General features: G+C 42.7%; 3 protein-coding genes across 3 annotated transcripts in view; 1 reads left to right on the top strand and 2 right to left on the bottom strand.

Annotated features, from left to right (window-relative positions):
* The window catches only part of LOC308126930 (liprin-beta-1-like), a 30,048-nt gene extending 18,909 nt beyond the window's left edge, over window positions 1–11,139 (top strand). The window contains exons 7-25 of the mRNA XM_080491628.1: window positions 876–968; window positions 2,026–2,143; window positions 3,018–3,079; window positions 3,144–3,210; window positions 3,798–3,916; window positions 4,040–4,113; window positions 5,668–5,704; window positions 6,175–6,325; window positions 6,865–7,000; window positions 7,081–7,203; window positions 8,038–8,188; window positions 8,291–8,402; window positions 8,591–8,679; window positions 8,757–8,879; window positions 8,950–9,075; window positions 9,415–9,603; window positions 10,214–10,363; window positions 10,437–10,502; window positions 10,698–11,139. Of these exons, the coding sequence (XP_080347754.1) occupies window positions 876–968; window positions 2,026–2,143; window positions 3,018–3,079; window positions 3,144–3,210; window positions 3,798–3,916; window positions 4,040–4,113; window positions 5,668–5,704; window positions 6,175–6,325; window positions 6,865–7,000; window positions 7,081–7,203; window positions 8,038–8,188; window positions 8,291–8,402; window positions 8,591–8,679; window positions 8,757–8,879; window positions 8,950–9,075; window positions 9,415–9,603; window positions 10,214–10,363; window positions 10,437–10,502; window positions 10,698–10,790 (2,079 nt within the window). The 3' untranslated portion in view covers window positions 10,791–11,139. The remainder of the gene's footprint in view (window positions 1–875; window positions 969–2,025; window positions 2,144–3,017; window positions 3,080–3,143; window positions 3,211–3,797; window positions 3,917–4,039; window positions 4,114–5,667; window positions 5,705–6,174; window positions 6,326–6,864; window positions 7,001–7,080; window positions 7,204–8,037; window positions 8,189–8,290; window positions 8,403–8,590; window positions 8,680–8,756; window positions 8,880–8,949; window positions 9,076–9,414; window positions 9,604–10,213; window positions 10,364–10,436; window positions 10,503–10,697) is intronic.
* On the bottom strand, window positions 10,842–16,717 carry cyb5r3 (cytochrome b5 reductase 3). The gene is made up of 9 exons (XM_080491629.1): window positions 16,340–16,717; window positions 15,943–16,068; window positions 15,050–15,122; window positions 13,870–13,976; window positions 13,669–13,798; window positions 13,513–13,596; window positions 12,324–12,409; window positions 12,133–12,232; window positions 10,842–11,714 (listed from the first exon to the last, which is right to left on the bottom strand). Exons 1-9 carry the CDS (start codon window positions 16,358–16,360, stop codon window positions 11,542–11,544), a joined length of 900 nt encoding a protein of 299 aa, XP_080347755.1. The 5' UTR covers window positions 16,361–16,717; the 3' UTR covers window positions 10,842–11,541.
* Window positions 16,718–23,359: 6,642 nt separating this feature from the next.
* Window positions 23,360–24,894, bottom strand: part of syt1a (synaptotagmin Ia) — a gene marked incomplete at its 3' end in the record, with an annotated part of 197,113 nt that continues 195,578 nt past the window's right edge. The window contains exon 11 of the mRNA XM_080491799.1: window positions 23,360–23,566. Coding sequence (XP_080347925.1) covers window positions 23,360–23,566 — 207 coding nt within the window. The remainder of the gene's footprint in view (window positions 23,567–24,894) is intronic.

The following is a 24,894-nucleotide window of genomic DNA, read 5'->3' as shown; positions in this document are numbered from 1 at the left end:
GCCTGATCCTCTTTTAAATTGAGAAATTTAAGACCTCGTTTAATCAACAAGGCATTCAAGCTCGGAGTCGCTGAAAACGCAACTTTTTGCAAACTGCTCTTATGGTGGAACTTTTAGAAAAGGCTCTGACTCTGTTGTTGTGACAACGGGTGAGAACACAACTTTTGTTCAATGCTCGGGCGCCGTCTCTTTGTCGACGGCGAAAACGCTGCAACTGGTCCTGCACATCACGGCTTCAGTAAACAGTCGTTCTGGACATGATCAGTAGATCAATGATCAGTAGATCAATGATCAATAGATCAATAAGAACAATGTTTCCACCAGTCATGACTCCACGTCCACACTCTCCTGCGACTTGGTAGTTTTATAGTTGACAGTCACCGTATTAACAATCCAACTTTCTCAACTGTGTGTGTCCTCCATTATTAATGTTTCTAAAGTATCATCGTCTGTCTGTCTGTCTGTCTGTCTGTCTGTCTGTCTGTCTGTCTGTCTGTCTGTCTGTCTGTCTGTCTGTCTGTCTGTCTGTCTGTCTGGTTAAGTTTCACTGTGATTGTGTAAACAGAGAAATGTATCATGTGTTCTGTTTTACCAGACTGATCACAAACCATATTTTCCATATTAAAGACTTTAAGACGAGGCAAAAAAAAAACAAGCTTTGGGGGGAAAAACAAAAAAAAAATTTTTTTTTGTGTTTATTATGTTTGGCTTGCACGCCCAAATAAAAAAAGTAAATAAAAGAAACAGTAAAGCGAGCAGAGAACCTCAGGTGTACTGTAATGTTGCTGACGGGCATAATAACAGTCTTGATGCCTTTGGCAGAAAGTCTCCCCCACACAGGAGAGAGTTTAACAGGAGTCCTTTTTCCTCCCCAGGGTTTGTACCAGGAAGTGACGGACCTGCGGTTCAGGGTGACCGACATCGAGAACGACAGACTTCAATGTGAGAAGAAACTCAAAGCCACCAAAGTGAGTCCATCTCCCTCCTCGGGACTCATTTCAGATAAATCCTCATGATCTCCTGACGGCTCATCCCTCCGTTTACCTTTTAATATTTGGCTTCTCTTCTGATTTTAACATCTTCTCTGCAACACTCAAGCGTCCCAAGTGGAACACTGAGCGCTTCACCGGCGACGAGGTGAAGGTTTAATCTGCAGCCTGTCCTCTGCTCTCCTCTCTGGCCTCTCAGATTCCTCTAAACCTGCTTCTTCCCCTCCACTGCTGCTCCATGCTTTCCTGACTTTCACCACACTCTCCACTGGACCTGGAGGCACTTCACTACTCCCACCTGAAGACGGTCGTGTAATGCCACATCTAATAGTACAGCTGATTCTCCCTCATCCCACTTGTAATCCCATAATTCCCATAATTGGATGTTTTGACTCCGTGTGCTCTGATCTGCATGCTGCACGCATGTCGTGGTTAAAGTGACTGCAGTGACAAATAATTAGTCCTTACTGTAAGATCACTTCTGAAATCAACAAATTACTTACAATTAAATACTGAAGTGTCTCTTTGTCAAAGTCCCGTTACTGAGCGGACGGCTGGCGTTGGTATTGTCCCAACGCAGTGTAGTGACAGTATAACTACAACATCGTGTGGTGTGAACGGAGCCTAAGATACTAACTGAAGTAGCTCCTAACCAGTATTCATTCATGATTTTTCAGCCCTTACAATAGCTCCTATTAAATACTTAATAAATAAACCAATAACTTTCGCTATGTGAGTTTTACGCCAAAATAAAATTTAAAACAGGAAATATTAATTATTGATGGAATGCTGGAATGTTGCTCCAAACTGTTTTGCTGATTTGACTTTGAATGACATTTGGATAAAATCCAACACTAACAAGTCGAGCTACCTGAGTTCAATGAGGCTTCAAAGTCGGTCTGGAACTGATATAACAATTAAATATCTTTATCTGAAAGGGTTCGTCGTGTTCCACGTCACTAACCGCCGGTCGCACTGTATTCCAGTAATTTACGAGGAAAGACGCATCTGGGATGATTTTGCGGTTGTTGTGCAGGAGGAGCTGCAGCTGCTGCAGCGGCAGCTGGAGGAGCGCGAGGCGGAGCTGCGGAGGTTGAAGGACGAGGGCAGACTGAGGGTGGAGAGCCTGGACAGAGCCGACGGGGGAGACGGAGGTGGGAGCCGCTTTAATAACCGTCTGGATGCTTCTGCACTGCAAAAACAAGTGGACGTGTACGAGACAGACAGACATTTCACAGTCCGCCTCCAGACGCTCGTCTCACTGGAGAAGTCCGGCTTTCATGTGGAGACGGGACGAACTGTAATGAAGCTTCTTTATCCTCCACCCTTATCCGCCTGTAGGATTCATACCAAACCGCTCCGCTTCACTCCTCCCACTCTTATCTTGTCCACACTGATGTTCAAGGAATGCCATTACTTTAGAGGGGAGTCTGCTTATTGTTCGCCGTCGGCACAGAAACCAACAAGAAGACTTTCTGTCAAGAACTTTCTGGAGGATTTTTTCATGTTTATGTAGAAGAAAACAAACTTTTCTTTTCCCCACATACAGATCAGGATTTCTGCACATGAATAAACTCTTGAGTTCATCACAATCGATTCAATTCAGCTCCAGGCTGATCCCAGGAATCTTCATTTGTGTTCTGAATTCTTCCCTAAACTTAAAGTGTTCACGCATTTATTCATCATTTCATTTTATGAGTCAGGATAATCCAAAACCCAGTATTTTGGATTATCAGAATATCTCATAGAAATGCATGTTTTTTTTAAAGTTCTGGCCAGAAGTAAAATCTAAATCCTTCAGTGTAAGACGAGCCAACGACTTCACTTCTCACTGACTATTTGTTTATAATTCAGACGTAATGAAATGTCAGTGAGACGTTCAGGATTAGATCAATCTGTTTCTTATCACTTGATTTAGTCTCAAAACACCAACAAAACTGCTTTAGATCATTTGTGAATCAACTGAAGCTCCTTATTTCTGGTTTGTTCTCATAGTGAAAGATGGTTTTTCTGTTTTCCTCCGTTCAGATAATGAAATGTTGAAGGTGAAGAAGGTGTTGGCGTCTCTGACGTCGGACAACGATGAGAAGGTACGACGGCGGCGGCGGAGTTTCACTCTGGACGTCTGCAGACCTGATGTGTGTTTGTCTTTAGGAGCGAAGGATCAGAGAGCTGGAGGACTCGCTGACCAAGTGCAAGAAGGTCCAGGAGCTGGTGAAAGGTGAGACCATCGCAACATTCATTCAGGAAGACATCTCCAATAAATCAAAGAGGCTTTCTACTGGGATTAGGACACGCCCCTTAGTGCTTTACTGTTCTACGGAAAGACGACACAAAATTACACAATAAGACGTTATTTTGACAAATTATCATTTCTGATTGAAGGCTATTCTGCTGTACAAGAATCCAAACTTTGTCTGGCTTGCCCTTCAAAATAGAAAAGATTCACAAGAGAAAAAGTGCAACAAGATTTAAATAAGTTAACAAAAGATTTAAAAAAAAAAAAACAGTTGTGCCTCAGAATGGCTGTTATGGAAGCACTGATCATGATGAATAAGTAATCCTCCCAGATTAACAGTAGAAATGTATATTTTATTGAACGGGGTCTTTAAATTCAGAATATTTGAGTGGCTGTTGACGTGTTATACTGCAGCTGTTGGTGCATTAGTAGTGGTCAATGTGACGTATTGGTAAAGAAAATGCATCTGTTGATGTTTGTTTGCTCTCTGGAAAAACTACTGATGAGCATTTTAATGTGATCAGTGTCTCTTGATGTTTGAGAACTCGTTGTGCCGGTCGTCCTCACAGAGAAGCTCAACGAAGACGACTACGACGACATCCCGGACGACCCCTCGACTCCGGCCTCCATGGAAGTGGATCAGATCACCTTGGAGCTGGAGGGGGAGGCAGGAAGGAGCTCGGGCGAGGTAAACACCACCTCTGATTAAAAACACAGGATGAGCCGCAGACCGCACGCTTCCTTCTTCATGTTCTCAAGAATTCAGAGCCTCTGTTGGGGAAAAGAGTGACGGTGTTTGTGTGTGTCTCAGTCCGTTCCCTGCATCGCGGTGCTTTCTGAGATGAGCGCGCTGGACAGAGAACGACAGCTGCAAGCAGCCAAAAGGTGAAACGGCTTCGGATTGTGTTTCTTATCCGGCTGCAGCCAGACTTCACTTTATTTTCTGTCCTTGAAGCAGCAATAAACCTGAAAGTGGAGCCGTCTGGAGGACGTGCCCACTCAGTCCTGAGAGGTCTCTTTGTGGAAACAGTGTGTGGGTGGGCAGAGAGCCGCAGCTCTGACTGTGGTTCAACTCTCTTAACGTGCTATAATTCTCTTATATTAGAATATAGTCCTGAATAATCTATGAATTCAAAAGTGGGAGTTGCATTTCTTAGCTGGCGACTTTTGGTGGCTCCTTTTTCAACCGACATGACAAGAAGCAAGAAGCGAGCTGCTTCTCGCTTCAGTTTAGAGGCGACGAGCTCTGTGATGTCGGCGTTGACAGGTTTTCTAGATAAAGAGCAGAAGGACTGATTCCTCTAGCGTCTGTTAGAAACCATTTCAAACAGGGTTTTTTTCACTTAAATCTTTATTAGACAACAAACTTTCCTCTACAAGGTAAAGCCACTTGGGCGATACCTTCATGTTCATAATCCAGAACGTCCTTTTTCTTAGGATTTCTTTTGCGACCTTCAGACACTGATTTTCTGTTGTCGCTTGTTTTCTTGCTCACAGCCGTATTTCTAACAAATATTTGTCTTTCTGTGGAAATCAAACCCATTTAAGTTCATAGGTCACAAATTAAACCCACTTTGTTCTCAATTGGACCAAACCAGCGAAATTATTAGTTAATAAACTACGAATACAGACTTTAGTTTCATGTTTATTGTACTTTTCATGAGCAATACAGCAGAATTCTTTTCACAAAACGCCACTCAGTTTCCTTCTCACAGGAAATGAGAAGCTCAGTGTGACGACACAACTTTCTCATATTTCATTCAAGAAATATTTTCACTTCAACAACCTCCTTTGAATCATTTAATAATAAAAGTTGTATACACATAGTTATTGTCATCATCTACCAGATCAGAGATCAGAACTTAAATTGTTGCAACAATAAAAAAGTATTTCTAGAACAGAGAGGACGTCGACCAACGGGAGGAGAAATATGAAGCGACGTTCACAAATTATTAGTTTTAATCCTCTAATTTAAGTTTAATAAATGAAAATGCACACGGTTGATTCCACCTTAAAATGTGTTCAATTGTTCAGTATTTACAAAGTTATTGCACTTTGAGTTTGAGTATGTTTCACCTGATGGTCTCTGTCCTGCATCAGGATGATAAATGATGGTTTTAGATTTTTCCCAGGTTTTGGCCCGTATTGGATCTGGATCAATAAAAGGATAAAATTAAACAATACTAGATATCAAATATGTAAATATTCAATATAAAACATTTCAGCAAGAAAGAAAAAAAGTGTAAAATGTGACTTTACAAAAAACATTTATTGATCTAAACTGAAGAATTTGGTCAGTAAAACATGATTGTTCTTTACTTCTTGTTTAACTTCACGTGACTTCAGGTTGTCCTCTTCTTCTCCTGGTTGGTTGTTGAACAAATATGATTTCAGGCCGTGTTCTCAAAGATACTGATTGTGTGTTTGTTGTTGTTTCAGTTGGTCAGAAGATCCTCAGCTCAGCAGCTCTGAGCAGGTGAGACGTAACGTTGTCATGTTTAGTTGTTGATGTTGATTGTTTCCAGGATGTCGTCTGAACGACTCCAGCGGCTTCACATCCATCATGTGACTAAAACGCAGCGTTTTGATTCTTCAAGTAGTCACAGGATCAATCACAAGGTTTACTCTGCAACTCTGTCAACAACCGAGAAAGTCACGTAGTCCTGCCACGACCTCTGCTGGTTGAATGGAGGAACTGCACGTTAAGATGGAAATCACTGAAACACGTAACGCTGAACAAGCTGCTGCTTTAAAAACATTTTGTAGATCAATCATTCATGATACAAACAAAGTATGGTGGAGGGAGCATCAAGGTGTGAGGCAGCCTTGTGGCAGTATCAAAAAGTGAGACCAACATTTTAACCAATGAAGCCAAATGAAATGTACTAAACTCCCACAGACATCTTGAACGTTCCAGGTTTGATATCGTGTTGATCTGCGTTTCAGGCTAAAACCAAAGTCGCTCCTGCTTCTTCTTCTTCGCCCCGTAAAGAATTGAGCGACGACAGTTTTGGTCCAAAGAAAGTTCGCTCATCTTTCGGCCGCGGCTTCTTCAAACTGCGTGGGAACAAACAAACCAGCAGCTCCTCCAGCCTCGGTGAGACGCCCGACCTCGGTCGTTGCATTGTGTTGTTGTTGTTGTTGTTTACGTGCTGCTGATTCTGGTGTTCCCCCCACATGAACCGATGTGTGGTTAGATCTCAGCCGGAGCGTCAGTGCGCCCGAGTTAGGTACAGTAGAGGTGAAGCTGCTGTGGAAACATGCAGCTTCACAGCTCCGGTACTTTCCTCTGATGGAACAACTTCAGGATGAACCGGTGCCTCTGATGATCTCTCATCGGAGCGACACAGATATGAAAGAGAAATGACATATCTGCTGCTGAAATGTTATTTTAAGGGAGATTAAAATGACATTCTGTGGCCTTGCACTGGTTTAAGTTGTTTCCATCAGGTTCTGTCTGAAACGGAGCCATTTTAAAGTAGCTGTTAGTTCATTTCCAGGTTGTATCACAGGATTTGCTCTTCTGCATGAGCCGCTTGTTCACCTGCTTCCCTCAGTAGTTCTCTCCTCCAGTCGACTGTCTTCATCCTGAGACATTTTCCAGGCTGTAAACCTCGACTGTGTTCACTGTGACAGCCGAGGCGGAGCGTAGAGGCACCGAGCACCTGGACCTGGCCGGAGTTCCTCCTCAGAAATCCCTCCGCGGCGCCGCCGTGCACTCGTCTCCAGACGCCAAGAAGAAGTCCCGCGGCTTCAGGAGGTTCTTTGGCAGGTGAGCACTCCGGACGCGTCTCTGCGTTTGAGCCGCCGCCAGAGCTTTGGCTTCACGAGTGACACGCGTTTCTCCTGCAGGCTGAAGAGGAGCCACTCCACCTCCTGCAACCTCGATGACGGCGCGGAGACGGAGTTCAGGAGGGGCGGAGTCAGAGCCACCGCCGGCCCGCGACTCGGCTGGTCACGAGAGTCCAAGCAGAGGTTCCACTGTTTCCTACAAGTTCAGGATTGAAGCTTAATTCAGATTTTAATCAAGTGAAAGAAAAAAAGAATCTGCTCAAACGTGAACCAATAAAACTGAAATTATCTTTACAAATTAAAAAAATAAAGAAGTCAAGCTTGTTTTTCAGTAAATGATCTTTGATTTAAACTCCAAATTTGGTGAAACTAACTCACGTTGAACTTCACTAGCTAAATATTAAACATTAAAATACAGTGGAAAAGCTCTGCATTTCTTTGGTCTTTTTAAGTGAACAACTTTGATGCTGAAATTCTCTCATAAGTTTAAACCACGTCGTTCTCCACACTGTCAGTCGGTCCTCTGGAGAATCTGATGATTTATCTATTACACATTCTCTGGTTCTACTATTTTAACCCTTTACTTCCAGTTTCCACTGAAACTTTTAACTATAAATTGTACACTACTTATATTTAGAAAAGTAACAAAGGAGAGAAATTGAGTTTTGTGTCCATATTTACTCACCAGTTATTTAGTTTTACACACTAGTAGCATGAGGCTCTCAGCACGCTTAAAAACACAGTAATAGAATAATATTGTACAAACTTCTAATCTAAAGTGACTGATAAAAATATTTCATCAATTGGAATTTTTTCTTCCTTTTTGAATAAATGTGACCTAAATTAGTTTGATTAACTTGGAGAACTCGGTAAAGTACAAATAAAAACTCCAGTATGACAGTAGAACAACAAGCTGCTGTCTCTCTCTGCTTTGTTTTGCTGGAGATACTCGTTATTTGTGTATTTAGTTATGTATTTTCATCATCATCCTCAGTATCTTCCTCCGTCACTCTGCAGTACCATGGACGTTCCCTTCGCCCGGTGGAGTAAAGACGAGGTTTGCGTTTGGCTCCACGAGCAGGGCCTCGGTCTGTACGTGGTCCCGGGTCAGAACTGGATCAAGTCCGGACAAACGCTGCTGCAGGCGTCTCAACACGACCTGGAGAAGGTGAGCAGGGACCCACGGTCTTGTTTTTAGATTTACTCTGGTCCATTCAGTTTGGATGTTGACTTTGTCTCTCCTCCTCCTCCTCCTCCTCTTCCTCTCCAGGATCTGGGCATGAAGCCTCCTCTGCACAGGAAGAAGCTTCGATTGGCTCTTCAGGCTCTCGGCTCGGACGACGAGCTGCTGCCAGGAAAACTGGACCACAACTGGGTGACCAGTGAGTCACGCTCTCACCAAAATCCTAAAATCAGTTAGAGTGAAAGTAATTCTCCTTCTTACACATTATTGGTCACAGTCGTAGCTCATCTTAACATCGGGTGGAGTCCAGAGTCCGTTAATGTTTGTGACGTCCCCTTAAAACAAGAGTACTTAAAGGGTGAACGCAGTACCGCCGTCTGCCTGCAGGGTGGCTGGACGACATCGGACTCCCGCAGTACAAGAGTCACTTTGACGAGGCTCGGGTGGACGGGCGCATGCTGCACTACATGACGGTGGTGAGCTGCAGAGCGACGCTGAGCGACTCGCCGAAGAGGCTTCATGGTGACTGTTACTGACCTCGTCTCTCCCGCAGGACGACCTGCTGTCTCTGAAGGTCGGCAGCGTCCTGCATCACCTGAGCATCAAGCGAGCCGTCCAGGTCCTCCGGCTGAACCACTACGACCCCAGCTGCCTGCGGCGCCGTCCCTCCGACGAGGTGCCGCACACGCTCCGCTCCGCTCTTTAATAAATGCAGAAGCGGCCTTTTAAACGGCGTCTCTGTTCAGAATAAGGCGAGCCCGGCGGAGATCTCCCAGTGGACCAACCACCGGGTGATGGAGTGGCTCCGCTCCGTCGATCTGGCCGAGTACGCTCCCAACCTGAGGGGCAGCGGTGTCCATGGAGGACTCATGGTACGACGACGAGGAGACGCTTCCAATACTGATTTATACTCGATAATAGAACTTATAGTTGTTATCGATTCCTTCCACATGTTAAACCATGAATATAAACAATGTATACATTATACATGAATTTAAATCTATAGGTTGTAGTTTGCATGTTCTCTCTTGGAGTTTAAAGACTTAAACATCCAAAGTTTATTCCTGAAGCTCTGAGTACCTGTACTTTCATGAGTACCCTCAAGTTTTAAATAGTTTCCAGCTTGTAATCTATTACTTTTAACATCATAGCTCAGATGTTTCTAAACTTTAGTGTTGTTGAACATGTTGTGTTCCTTGCTTTGTGGGGAGGTGTTGGAGCCTCGCTTCAACGTGGAGGCGCTCGCCCTGCTGCTCAACATCCCCTCCAACAAGACGCTGCTGCGGCGCCACCTGGCGACGCACTTCCACCTGCTGGTGGGCTCCGAGGCCCAGCGGCTCAAACAGGACTGTCTGGAAAACCCCGACTACAACGTGCTGACGGCCACCGCCAAGGTCAAGGTAGCTCCACCCTCACTCAGCCACTCCTCCAGGGAGGTCAAAGGTCAAACCGCTTCTGGTAGTAAAAGTGGAATTTAGCTCATCTGGTGCCTTATTCATCCTCTGCCAGCAATAGCTTCTCTTTATTTCTCTCTTATTCCTCTTTCCACTCTTTTGTCTTTTTTTTTTATTCACCTCATGTCCTCTCAGTCTGTCACATTCTCACTTTTTAGTTGTCTTTCAACCTCTTACCTTTGTTTGACACTTTTTTTTTTTTTTTTTAAATCTCAGATTCATTCTCATGTTGTCAAACTTCCTCTCTCTTTTTTTAACCTCATTCTCACTGATTCGGTCTTTTGAAATTCTCTTAGAATAAATTAGTTTTATTCTTCATCTCTTGGTTCTAATAATCTCAATAATATATAAACTGTGGCTAAAAGAGCATCACATTTTAAGATTCATCAGCATTAACTCAATATTAAAGATTAAATCACAGTATAAAATTTCACAATAAAGCGTCGCTCTTGAAAACCGGATGTAGAATAAAGGGAGACATTTGTATACGATGTGTTTCTAAGGATTTCTGTCTAAGATGGGAGTCCTCCAGCTTCTGCTTTCTTTCTCCTTCCAGCCGAGACGTTTGTCTTTTGGAGGATTCGGCACTCTGAGGAAGAAACGGCAGGAGGACGGCGAGGAGTACGTCTGCCCCATGAACGTGGAAATGCCCCAAAACAGCAGCTTTCAGAGGAACGTCCCGATCTACCAGGAACATCTGGAGCAGGTACCGAGAGTCTCACTGTGATGGATTGATCAGCTTTAATAGACTCGTCAATCAGCTTCGTCCCGTGTTTCAGATGGAGGATTCAGAAGGAACCGTCAGGCAGATCGGAGCGTTTTCAGAGGGAATCAACAACCTGACGGTGAGCTCACCCAGAACCTCCAGACGGTCCCAACAGAACCGAGGGGAAATATTGATCTGATTTATTTTGTCACATTAATCGTTAGTATAGGTTTAGATTTTATTCCCTCATAATAAGAAACATTCCTAAATCACCAAATGCATGAATGAAGTTTGTTCCTACGATAAGACCCCAACGTTCTCCTCCGTCTTCCAGAGCATGTTGAAGGACGACGTCTTCTTGGAGGAAGTCTCCGTTTGTCCTCCAGGCGGCGACTCGGCGGCGACGCACATCAACATCAGCGTGTGACTGAACTCCTCGAGCATTGTGGGAAAAACACACAATCAACCCGTCCTCTGATCACGTGAGACTTATCACATTCAGCCACAACATTATGACCATGTATTTATTGAAGTTCTCTCATAGAATGCATGAACTTTTCAATACATTTCTCCAACAAGCGTGGTACTTGGAGTAACATGGATTCAGTCAGAAAAGCGTTGCGTGCCGTTTCCCACTTTGCTCGTGGGCACTAATGCCACTGGTGACGGGGTTAGCGTAGCATGAGCACATTTTTCTCAAGTAACCAAAGTATTTTTACCTGAACGAAGCCAAATGTTTGTTTTTGACATTTTTGTTAATAAAATTGAAGAAAGTCATTTGTTGTTTGTCATTTTGAACAAACTCACAGAGAGAAACGTGGCAGCAGGATGTTTATGTTGCATAATCAAACAGACATTGGCTACGTCACCAACGAGCTGCAGCCAAAACTTTATGGATTAAATAAAAGTGAAAGATCTTCTTGGATGCAGGTTTGGATAATAGCTTTGCAGTTAAGGCACTGAGAGAAAACAGGACAGTCTCACCTGCTCTGCAACATTTCACATCCTCTGACAATCAAAACAAAACCTACATCTTAGTATTTCCCAAAGTGTCCCTACCTGCATCTCCATCAAATATTCTCCTTGGTCCTTTTGCATGATGAACACGGTGGCAGATATAAAGTATACATAGTGCAATACTGGCGCAGCTGCGCCTGCTTTAATACCCGAGCCGATGCTCAGAAGGTGAACCTGCGGCTCTCGGCGTGACCCACTTTGTCCAGGTTGGGGTTGCAGGCGAACTGGATCATGGGCGGCGGTCCGCACATGAGGACCAGCGTGTCGTCTCCGGGGGCCGGCAGGTGGTCCCGAACCATCTCCTCGTTGATGAAGCCTGTGCTGTACTCCCAGTCTGGAAGCAACAAGCAGCAACTCGTCACACGACGGGGAAACAAAGAAAACTAACAACCTGCCCCCTAGAACTCCAAGTTATCACGACTCACTGCTGCCACCCAATGGGCAAAGGGTGTCATTACACCAGGTTGCCTTTTATTAATCAATGACATCAAACCACAGCTGTTCATTTCTGCTGTTATGAGTTTCAGGTGGAGTAGTGTCCCATAAGCAGTTCAGCTGGAGTAAAATTACCACAGGACACCAACAGACATGAAGCATTTTATGACGAGTCGACAGTTTATGGTTTGATATTTGCTGCTGGCACCGTGTCCTTTCACTTGTTCAATTTGAAGGCATAAAAATAAACCGTATAAATGGAAACTCGTCAAAAAGGTTTAATAGAAGTTTCTTAGGAGCCTAGCCGCTGGACTGACCTTCAGGCGCCCTGTCCACAGTGAACCACAGCTTGAAGCGGTCGGGGTGGTTGACTTGAATCTCCTCCAGCTCGGGCCGCAGCAGGATGTCCTTCTCACTCTGAAACACACAACACTGTTCAGCCTCACACACTTTGACCCTTCACCGGAGGAAACTGTGGTGAGGAGTCGGCCATCGCTGTGAAACTCGCCTGGTTGGCAAACAGCAGGTGACACACGGTTTGATCCCGAGGATCCTTCATCACGGCTGTGATGATCTGCAGCATGGGAGTGATGCCTGCAACAACAAACTGTTAGATTTTCCTGCTGGAAGCAACTTATGACCGATAACATTCAACTAAAAAGTGTAAAAAGCTCAAGTGCTGAAAGACATCCAGAGGTAGGATGAGGCTGCTGCAGCCTAACGCCACCCGGGGAGGAGCTGCAGCTGCAGGTGGATGAAACAGTCGCTCCCTTCATAACACTGCAACAGTTGCTAATATGAACATTCATACCTTTTTATTGGAGCAACCGACAGATTAGAATCTGAGTTTGAATTAAAAAAACAGGGAGACTATAATGAGAACTCCAAATGGTAAATCTACTCTATGTAGTACTTCTCAACTGCGTGAGCAGCCCCAACGCGCTTTACTTTGTTAATTACATTCACACACCATGCAAGGCCCCGTCCATCCTTTGGAAGCAAAATGATGGTAAGTCCATAGTAAGTCCTCTAAAAAATGATGGTAAAGCTTTGGAAGTTTTGTTGGTAACTTTACATCAAGAATCAAGTTGATCCCGTTCGTCTTCAGAGGTTCAGACGGAGGGAGTAAAAATAGACTTCTATGCTCGTTGATGTATTCGACAACACAGCAGCTTCTGATTGGCCAGTTTCATCACACATTTATTAAAAAGCGGAACCAGTGAGAGACCACAGACTTTCTCTACTTCCGGAGCCTCGTACACAGACGACAGGGAAGAAGATTACCGTTAGAAAAACCATTAGGGAGTGAAGATTGCAGAAGCAGGGATGATAAATCCAGTCAGCAGCAACAGGATAAAGAAATTGTCTCGAAGACACTTTTCTAAACATGTCAGAGCTTTTTTTTTTAATCATTAGAATAACATCAGCAAGAGTAGTTTCATGAAGGTTATTTTAAGCTCATTTGATCTTGAATTAAATTTAAAACAAACACATGAAGATCCTGTAGCTGCTCATCTGCAGCCTGAGGTTTGATCAGAAACATTTAATGACTGTGTGTAGAATTTATGTGTTTTTTTTAGAAAGAAATAAACTTGTGTGAGTTTAATTACCATAAAAGCTTTTTGTTCCCCATTAAACTCCGGTCTGACCTCATTACAAAGTGTAAACATGTGAGCAGAGTGAAGCAGTTTGCTCACCGGTCCCTCCAGCGATCATCCCCAGGCGTTTGGCCGTCTTCCTCTCGGCTGCAGACTTCTTGTCAGGCTGGACGTCGAACGCCCCTGGAGGGAGGGAGAGAGAGGGAGAGTTACCCCGGGGCCAGATCCTGCCCCCCCCCTCCGAGCTGTGCTCACCTCTTCCTCTGTAGACCAGCAGTCCGCTGGGACCCCTGAAGTCGATGGTGTCGTTGAGTTTGAGCCCCTCCAGGTACTGACTCATCTTCCCTCCTTCAGGGAACTTCGGGTGGATGTCTTTAAAGTAAATCTGTAAGGGGGGGTGGGGTTAAACTGACCGACTCAGAGAGAGAGGTGACACGTGTGTATGTGTGTGTGTACCTTCACCACCAGGTCCACGTAGCCCTTGTCGTCGTCACTGGAGACGGGGGTGTAGGGACGCACCACCAGCTTCCCGTCCACTTTAGCAGACAGGTAGATGTGTTGTCCTGACGGACGGAGACGAGAGAGGAAAAGTTGATTATCTTTGAGCTGGAAACTCTTCTGACCCGGGGCAAGATGAGCAGTCTGAAGTAAAGTCCACGAGCCACAACATTATGACCAGCGACTGGCTGACATAATTAACTCAAGAGGTGCTTTTAAAATTTATATCCAAATATGACGACCTCATGAATAGGTTGTTTATCCATTTAAACTTGTATTTCTTAGTTATTTTGTATAATATTTGTGTCTAAATTTCTTTTCTTCTCATTTTTCTTTTTTTACAGTGGCTGCAGGGCATGAGCTTATTTCAATAAAAGTGATTGTGTGTTTCTAATGCAGGAGGGCAAAAGGAGATTTCTCTGGGAAAAATCCAGGCACATGATGCTTATGAGGATAGAATTCTGATCCTTCTCTTTACTCTCACCTGAACTCAGTACTTTTCGGGTGAACAGTTCTAAAGGTTTCATGTTCATGATTGTTTATTGGGGGAAAAGAAAATGACAATAAACAGTTTGTGGAAAAAGAATCGTTTGTACTCCTTCTCATGACTCGTCTCTGGTTTTTGTTTTTCTCCGTCACGTGTGTCTGCAGCCTTTCAGAAGCCAAACCGTTTCTGGTCAGGTCATTTAAATAGTTCTGTGCTTCAGATTGTAGACAATCAGGATAAAATAATTTAGTCTTGTTTTGTGAATTACTTGCATTAGTTTATTCATTTATTCAGAACACATTTATTTCACAATAATGATGAATTAGCAATATGTTTTTGTTTTTAACTTAGTGATTAGACAGCGACACAGGACTTAATCTCAAAATGACAAAGAGTTGAAATGTTTTAATTCTTTTCACAGATCTTCTAATTATAACAACTTATCTTCCAGAAGTCACACATGAGCTAAAATGTGCAGAATAACGTTGTTGAGAATCAACATTTTAAACTATACTTTTTTTAAAAAGTGTTTTTACTACTAATCTAATCAAGCAGCTCAGAAAACTGTGGAAAACTTTTCATTAAAGAACATTAATATGTATTTGACGTTACGTTGAAGCTTCTTGAGGAGCTTAAAAGCTAAAAACTCACCGATGGGGAGACCGAGGACGTGTTCGGCTGAGGGCAGAGCGAAGCGAAACTTCCTCGTGTCGTGGCTGACGATCTGAAGAGGCCCACAGAAATAAAAAACACAAGATGAAATAATCCTTTAGTGTTGAAATGTGCATTGTCATAGCAGGAAGTACACACTATCAGTAAAAGAGGAGCAAAAGAATATTAATATTAATAAATAGTAAAAACAATAAAAATGATTATAAAAAGATAACCAACTTATCGCAAAAAGATGAAGGTCTGCTAAACTGATGAGTAACCAGGAAGTAGGAAAACTAAACAAAAGTAAACTTTCCCTGGGAAATTACGAGATAGCAGAGGTTAATATGTCACTACTTAATATAGTCTGGTGTAACTTAATAACTTGTGGCACGCTTCCAGTCATTTACAGGACTCCAGTGAGACGTGCATTCAAGTTTGATAATTATTTACACAAATAATAGTGATTTATATGTGTTTAAGGTCATTTTTTCTCTTAAGATTAAGAGTTTAATTCCAAGTTACATCATTTAATCACACTTTTAAGTTATTATGCATTTCAATGAGTGCTCTTAAAAGATTAACTATGAGAGAAACAGTTTTATTTGGATGTAAATTGAAATGTTTGTATTGTTAGCTTTTCGCGGAGCTGTTCAGTGTTATTGGCGTAGTCACGGCCAACAGTGACTGTTCTCTGTTTTAAATAAACGATTAATCTACTGCCTACTCTACTGTGAGTGGTTCTTGGGAACACGAAACATTACAGTATCTAAACACACTACAACTGATGGACGTGCCCAAATCCGTGTTTCTGCGAGGTGTTTGAACGCATCAGCTGCGTTCACGGCCCGACAATGCAGTTGTCATAAGTGTGGGACATTTGGCTTGTTTACCTGTTTGTCGAGCAGTCGCAGTGCATATTTGATGTTGGGGTCTTGCAAAGTGATGGCGGGTCTCCTCTTGGAGAAGAAGAGTCTGAAGATGAGGTTGATGATGCTGTCGACGCCTCCTCTGATCAGCTGTGACGAAGGTCAGATAAGGTTAGCATTAGCATTAGCCTGATAACATGGCTGTGCGGGGCGTTGTCCAGATAAAGCCAAGTCTTTTTTTAAAATGTTCCTGCGCCGCGTGTAAACAGGAGAAATGAGTCACGGATAGGAGAAGTGAGTCATGAGGAATTCCTGCGGCCAGAGAGCTAGCTGCTGCTGCTGCTGCTGGTAGCATCGCTTGACGCCGAGTAATTAACGGGCAGAAAATGACTCAGCAGAATCTTCCTGCAGGTTCACTTACCCCGATGATGTAGGACAGCATGTTGAGTCCGGGGTAACAGCTGCGGGGCTGTTCGGGGGCAGAGAGCGGAGTTAGAAGAGTCTTCAGACACTAAACGTGAAGAGGACCCTGCGAGCCGTCATGAAGCTGTCAGAGCGCCAGCGGAAGTGGCGGACTGTACCTTCAAAATAATATATAAATAATGGCTCATCGACGCGATTTAAGGTGCGTTTACACAGTCGGTCCTCAAATATGATGCAATGATATAACGTATCATAAGTTTTCTGATATCCGTAAAGGCTTAGCGACTCGTAGTTTGGTGTACAACGTTGAATAAATAGTGTTTTTACACAACTTCCGTTCAGAAAAATACTCGTTTTATGGTGACTTGATTAGATCGGAAGCTCATGCGTCACCCTTCATAATAAAGATATTTCGTTACTTCCGGTGGGATCATTAGCTTTCACAATAAATCTAAATTCAATTTGTGATTATTATCATTTTTAACTTTGAAAATACACCCACATATTTCAAAAACACAAGGTAGGAACATTAATAAAATAAATTTTAACATCTGGAGGCAAAGATTGTATTTAAATTTTTTAAAGTAACAAAATGTCTTTTTTTTTAAACAAAGTATTTTGGTTCAGGCTGATTTTCATTTCAATTAATTGAGAATTAACTGTTCTTTTTATTATTAACTATTCTATTCTATTATTATTAATATTAATACTTTATTAGTATTTTATATATATAATTTATTAAATAATAATTTATTATTATTATTATTATCATCATCATTATCATCGCTGGACATTTACTTTTAACATGGCAACCTTTTTAAAAAAATCTTTAAAAATAAATACTATTTCAGACAATCAGTCACATATTTCACAATTTATATATTAAAAATGCCTCCAAATAGAATAGAATAGAATAGAATACAAAAGAAAATGTTTTATTAATCCTAGAGGGAAACTCTTTGTAGTGTTGCTCTACCACACAGATTAAATAGAATAGAAATGAAAATATCAATTAGACAGAATAAAAATAAAAAAGTATTATTAAATATTAACATGTACAAGGCTTATTCTCGAGGGACATATTTCATCCAGGATCTGTGTAAACGATCATATAATCCTGCTGATTCAGACCCGCTGTGCCATCATATCATTGATTCTTACCAGACTTCTTCCGGGCATCAGTTTCTGCTGCTGTGCTGTTTCCCGTCCTGTAGGGGGCAGTAGTGACCCGCAGCCTCGTGCAGAAGAGGCGGCTGATTTGATGTGTGGAGCAGCAAACGTTGTTAGAGGTCAAACATGCAGACACTTTATTCTCTGTGTGTGGAGTGAAGTTAGTTAGTAATGAGTCAGTCACTACTTCAGCTCAGCTTCCTCCCACAAACCCAATGAATGAATGAATGAATGAATGAATGAATCCATCTGAAAACTCGTTACTGATCTTCTCTTGAGGTTGGAATCATTTTCTCAGATTATCTGATAGAAAGCAGAGTCAGAGCCGAAGCGAATGATGACAACAAATCCTTTAATTCTTCTTTAATAGTAACTTGCAAAACACAACTAGTTAAAGCTTTTAGAGAGAAGTCCTGGTGGAAGAGAGCTGCATATTATATCTATTTAATGAGTGAACAGGATGACTACGAGTCAAACGTTTTAGTTCAGCGGCCACATACGACCCAATTTCATCTGGAGTGCCATAATAACCTTTACACTTAAATTTTAAAGTATTTCTTTGTTGTGGTGGAGAGTATACGTGATGAAAATGTTGATATTTAAAAAAAACAACCTAACAATTACTACAGAAAATGACAACAATCTCAACATAAAGCACATTTTAATGAAGCCTTCTGGTGCAAAATACAGTGAAATGCCCCAAAAACTTCTGTTATAGCTGCATTATGGGTGTTTTTACTAACTCACCCTGACAGAGCAGCACCGATATCTCGGCTCAGGTCTCAGCGTCAAATTTTTTATTTATTTATTTTGATCACTGTTTTATTTAATCTTTACAAGTTGCTTGGTGGTTTAGCGGCCAGATTGGAGCTTCTTGTTTAACAGCTCTGCCCAATAATGATAAGTATTTTTTTTTATCAGCAAACACACAAAAATAAACGGCAAACAATTTTTTTATTCCTGAGAAATGCAGTTATATTTATGTAGAACTGCATAATTGGGTGCAGATATTAAATGCTCATATTTTATTAATGCTACAAATAAAATATAGCCTCAAATATTTAATAAAAATTCTTTAAATCATGGCATTATTCGTTCTCAGACTAGAATGATCTGAACTTCTACATTCTGCATCGACTAATAACGACGGTAAATTGTCCTTCGATTGAATCTGACTGGGAATCTCTTTTCAAACTTACTTCAGATTGACGTGTTTCAGCGGGCGGTCTGGTTCCCTCACTGAGCTCTTACTGAATGAAAACACCACATGCCAGGCTTCTGTATCAACAGGAAATAAAACTTTTTTTTTTTTTTTATTGATCATTTGTGTATATGAAGTTATATAACAACAGTCAGAAAACTCCACAGAGTGAATCACTACACAAAGTGAAACGAAACTGTAAAACACCTCATCGAAAATGAAGGTATACACAGCAAAGAGAAGTGTCGGCGGCTCGCCGGCACCCGCGAGCGGTTTATGGCAGGAAAAAGTACACCCCGAACAGTTCTACGAGATTACACACACACAAAATACTCAAGCAGGCAGTTTGATATACACAAAGGCAACTAGGATCTTTCTACAGCATCAGATTCTAATACTTTTACACAGCTTGGTTTTGGAAAGGCTTTTCCTCGGAGAGAATCTGGAGTTTTCTTGTCACACAGGGAGCTCTGATGTGGACTTTTAGGGGCCGTGCGCGCACGAGGACGGTCGCAGTAAAAGGAGCATTGTGCCGCGCTGCAGGTCATGGCTTTATCTTTGTACTTTTCTGCAAAATTCAATGAGCTGCACGATGCTTCCCACTACCGGATCTCCTGTTTGGTCGTTTATTTTCAGCTTTGTGATTGAATAATTCCTACAAGTACAACCTTCCTGCATCGAAATGCTCAGATCACATGTTGCTTTGTACTTTTTTTCTTCCATATAAATCTGAAGCTGTACTGGAATTCATGGATCTACACGTGAAAACAAAGAAAGGAGCACCGATCTGTGGTGGTGGGGGTGGGGGGTGGCGGGGGGGAGGGGGGGGGGGTGGAGGATGCTCATCAGACCAAAGGAATTCATAAGAAAAATATTAAGAAAATTACTATATATATCTATAATAATTTTTTTGTTTGTTTTTACAACAAAAAGTGCAAAGTACATCTAATCTCACGGTTAAAGTAATCGACACCGACACAGTCCGTACTGTACATTCAGAGTTTTCATCTGGAATAGAAAAGGGGGGGCAGGTCATAAATAAAAGGAAACCTTGTGAATGATTTCATGATAGAAGCTGAAGAATTATCGTCATGTCTCTTTATAGTTATTCTAGATATACATTTTATGACATGATTGTGTAAATATAATATATATACATGGGGGGGAGGGGGGGGGGGGGGGTATATGTAGAAGAATCTTGTTTGGTTTTCTGAACAAAGACTCCCTGAAACTTCTGATGCTGTGTGCAAGAAGAGTAAAAGGAACCTGTGAAAAAGGGTCAACAGAGGTCAACAGGTGTCAAAAGCTCCAACTCTATATAAGCTGAATCTACGTGTGCTGTGTCCTAACCATTTCACTGGAAAGGTGAAACATCTCTCCGGACCGGATTCATGCTCCTGCTTCTTCTTCTTCTTCTTCTGCTGTCCCTCAGGCAACACCGCCCACGTTAACACTATGGGATGAACATACAAGTATTGCACAGTGCTCAACAAAATGCTGTGAAGCGACCCGCTCACGCTCGAGATTAAACGTTTTCTTTTTTTTCCCTTCCTCCTCATTGTTCTGACGCCGCACACACACTCTCTCTCTCTCGATCTCGCTCTCTCTTTTTGCGTGTAGAAGGGAAAATGGCATTAAACGCTACGACATCACTACAGAACAAACTGGTTTCGCTAATTACTGATAATCTACGTCTCTAAGCACACACGGCAGTCACAGTGATACACAAAGCAGTCCTCGAGGGACTCCTATGGAATGACAAGAAGCTTTTCTCATAATATCAACTACACAGTAACATTGAAAACATTTAGAAACTCCTCCTGAAGCTAGCGTCGAGTATATGCAAGAGGTTCCTCCGAGATAAGAGACTTCATGGATTCAAACGTTCCCAATTGGACCCGTAGTAAAGGACATGATGGACTGATAGCCTACGCAGACCATTAACTTTTACGGTTGCTTGGTGCTTTCCCGGTGTCGTCCTGTGCCAGCAAGAAAACAAAACCCACGTAAACTGCTGTTGGCTGAAAAGTGATTTGTCATCATTGCTTTCTGTAATTCAGGCTCATTTATGGTCCACGCAAAACGGATCCTTCCTATGGGGTCGCAAACAGAAGTCAACAATAACCACGGTGGTGACGGCAGGAGGTCGCGTTCACGTTAATATAAAGGAGGAGGCACAATCAGAGGCAGCGTTCCAGGGGGAGGCGGACTGCGAGGCCGATAAACACCTCAAGGTGTCCCTCGGGGCACTGCTCAGGGTCACTGAAAACGCCACTTCTTTAAAATGCCCTGTTTCTATGGAAACAGGGAAAACGCCACTTTTCTGAAACACTGCTACTGCACAGGCGCATCGCGGTTGTATTAACTAGTTGTTCTGCACATGCTCAGTAGATGGACAATAAGAACAACGTTTCCTCCGTCGGGTCATGCCTCCCAGTCCAGATTCTCCTGGACTTGGTAGTTTTATTTTGACAGTCACCGTAATAACAATCCAACTTGGTCGTCTGTCCATTATAATGTCTTGTGTTCTCCCATTGTTAATGTTTATAGCGTATTGTTGTCTGCGCCGTGTGTGTGTGGTTATTTATATTACCATTACAAAAACAACCGACGGCACCCTCCAGTGGCTCGACATGAAAACGTCGCCATGTGAACGCAAAAATCTTTCAGATACGAAAAAGCAAAAACGACGCTTGTGAAATTGAAAGTCGGTCTTCGACAACTTCGTTCTTCACTTCTAATCTCGCACTGCGCCCACAGCTAGCGGCGGTGTCCGAAGACTTCCAGGAGACGCACGGACAGACGAAACGACCGCAGACTGAAAGCGCATTTAACGTTGAGCATAAATGAGCCTCGAGGCCAATAAAGCTCCTCCCCTTCCTCCTCCGGGTGTCCTGATAGAAAAGCCAGCCAACAATCGTCCAAATAAAAACAAATGGTTTCTAAATAAGTCAACGAGCTAGTTCAAAGACATCCAGTGCAAAACAGCAGCCACTTAAAAGGTTAGGATTGGCAGTAAAAGATGGCTAGCTCTATTGTCACTGTGAGAAGGCAACGCAAAGCAAAGACTGCGATTCAGGGCACCACTGCAGCCAAAGACATTGTTCCCGATAAACCAAAGCTACAACCACTAGCAAGTGGGAGTGTGCATGAGGAGAGGGGCTCTACAGAAAGTCGCCTCCCTGGAAATGGCAGTGTTTAGAAGCTCCTTTCACCTTCGTCAACGTTACGTTGACCAAAGAGTTTAAACTCTCCTTTTTTTTTTTTCTTTTCCTAAGTTTGTCCTCTCCTCTGATTGAAGGCAAGGGGATGGTGCCAGAAGAGCGTCCCCTGGTGTCAGTAGACCTCCCACCCTGTCCCGTAAAGATTGTAAAAAAAATCATGCAGTTTACTAAAAATAGTCAAGACGTTGAATTGCTCTAAAAAATAGTCCTCTTAAAACCAGAGCCGCAACTCTTATTTGTTTATTCCTATTTTTTTTTTTTCGTTTTTTTTCGTTTAAAACTCCTTTTACCCGGGCCTGAACGCGATAAACTTCTAACGACGACAAGGCTGTTTCAAAGTAAGCAGTTAACAAAATATCGAGTTTAAGGACACAATGGCTCCAGCTTGGTGCTTTTTAATCACGTGGGGTCAGGCTTTTTTCTGGGGTTTTTTTCTGTCATTAGGAGGCAAACTTTTCCATTTTCGTACACAGAAGTGAGCCTTTACTACCTCATAGGAATCTGCCAAATGTGAAGAAATGAAAGGCGAACTCGGTTTCGCAGTGACCACTGGATCTGAAAACTGTGCGCATCAAGCTAAACACATAGGTCGTCCGATTGACAAATAAGTAGAAAAAGTCGTAAGAAATCATGTGCTTGTATAGTTTCCAGCAGCATAATTTTCCCACAGAACCATAGTAGTTAATGGCCTTGTATTTTGGAGTCTGTTGTGTGAATATATTCGGTCCTTCGCTGAACTTAAAGCCAGACATCGTCCTTTACATTGTGAATATATTTCCTCTAGTGTCTTGCAGGATGTAATTCTTCTTTTTTTTTTCATCTGGAATGCAATAAGGTAATAAGGTAGAATTTTTAAATCCTGGGATATATAATATTGGCTTTCCTCTATATCTGCATTTACATAATTTAAAATAGAACATCTTATTAAAAACATCAAGATATACACAGATTAGGAAACGGGTAACAACATACAAACACATAAACTAGAAATCATTTTTGTCTGCATACTTATATATACAACTGTGGTACAATAAATTCTTTCAGTCATGCGCTATCTATACAGATCATATTGCTTAAAAGAAGGGGGCATTTGGTCGGGGTGGTTAAGGGCTCGGCTTAGAAATCAAGAACTGCTGAACCAAAGGGAATAAAAGCAAGAACTGATAGAGAAAATAAAAAAGCAGAATGTCTCAAGACATTTGAACAATCAGGGCTGTGTGAGAAATCAGGAAGGCTGAGAGGTGAAGAGTTGGGGGAGGTAAGAAGAAGTGTGTGTGTGTGTGTGTGTGTGTGTGTGTGTGTGTGTGTGTGGCTGGGTGGGGGGTGGGGGGGGGGGGTTACATGGATGGACCCATATATCACTGAGGTATTTACACATACTGGCTAAAGAGTACTACAAGGCAGGTACAGAAAGGGGCCCTGCCTATTTCTTGGTGGAGAGCTGAGCGTCCACCTCCTCCTCGGGCTTCAGCACGTGCCACTGGGCGATGGGTCTCCTGGGGTTGGCCAGCATGTCGGACCAGTGGCGCAGCTCCGTTCCCGAGCTGTTCAGGCCCACAAAGACCTTGCCGATGGCATCGTTCTTGCCGATCTTGTCATAGTCCAGAACAGTTATAACAACTTGCACTTTCTGCAGAAGGGGAGGGGTGACAGACAAAGAGAGAGAGAGACCGAAACGTGAAGGTAAATCAAGGTGTCGTCAGCATACAGGTGGTCGGTGTTGATTCGCTATGATTCTATTTTAAAGAACTTATTATCGAGTTGAAATCACTTCTGGGATTTAGTTGTCTTCACTGGCCGACCATCAATGGCAGACAAGGTGAAGAATGACAAAACACAGGTGAGTTCTTCTAAAATTCAATTACATAATATTTATAAAAAGTCTGTCTGATATCTGCAGGCCGCCTGTTCCGAAGTCTCTTATCCTGCTTTTATTTGACATGTGCAAATATAACTTGTACAACACAACTGGATCCTTTTGCCTGTACACCCAGATTACAATAAGAAATAATCTGTCAGATGGTTTCTTTATTATCAATTTTTCTATTTGTCCGAGCAAGAAATGAAAGATGAGAAACAGAAAGTCCTGCAGGCGAGGAAGCTGAGAAGGATTCGTCAGATTCTGCATGAAAACAAGGAATGATCTTTTTACTGAAGACTAATGGAAGAAGGAGAAGTGTGAGCGTGGTAGTTGGACTGAGAGTGTTGGGGAAGCCTTTATATGCGAGTGCTGAGCAGAATGAAAGGCATCTGCGTTATTTCTCGGAGTGGTACGGTCATGTGTGGAGCGAGGCGCCACTTCAGACATTAATGTTGATGAACGGTAAGACATACCGAGCCAGACCTCGGCTATTCGCCGAGCCGCGGACGGCAGAGTGTGTGATTACTCAGAGGTAAAACCCAGACTGGACCGGGCTGAGTATTTATCCAGAGGTACGATGCAAAGAGGAGTGACCGGGCCGCCCGTCTCTGGCAGCGAATATGAATCAGTGCACAAAGCAGCCTGATTAAGTTTCGATCCGCCGCCACCTGCTTGAGCTGGGAGCCACTGTTGTAAAGGAGCATGCTTAATACACCATGTAATGAAATACTGAATACGGTTCCCAGGTGGCCAGTTGGGGTTAGTTGGTTTTTAAAGGGACAGTTCACCTTCAAATTACTCATTGAAACAAGGTTTGCTTTGAAAGGTAATTAGTCGACCCTCTTGAGCTGCAGCATTGTTTGTCCTTACCGCCACTGATTAAGCAACGCTGACAATGTCATGGACAATATTGCAAGGAACACAGCTGCATTGTGGTCAAATAAGCTCATTGTGTAACTGAAACAAGACATCACAGATGTCATTGTTTTGCTACGTAGTACAGTCTAGTAATGATACCGCGATAGCTCCAGTCAATGTAACTGAGTGTGGTTCAACAGAGGACGATAACATGTCCTTTTATTCAAAATCGTAGATTA

The sequence above is a fragment of the Lipophrys pholis genome, assembly GCF_963383615.2.
Source record: "Lipophrys pholis genome assembly, chromosome: 22".
NCBI lineage: Eukaryota > Metazoa > Chordata > Actinopteri > Blenniiformes > Blenniidae > Lipophrys > Lipophrys pholis.
This window is presented reverse-complemented; position numbering and strand designations above follow the sequence as displayed.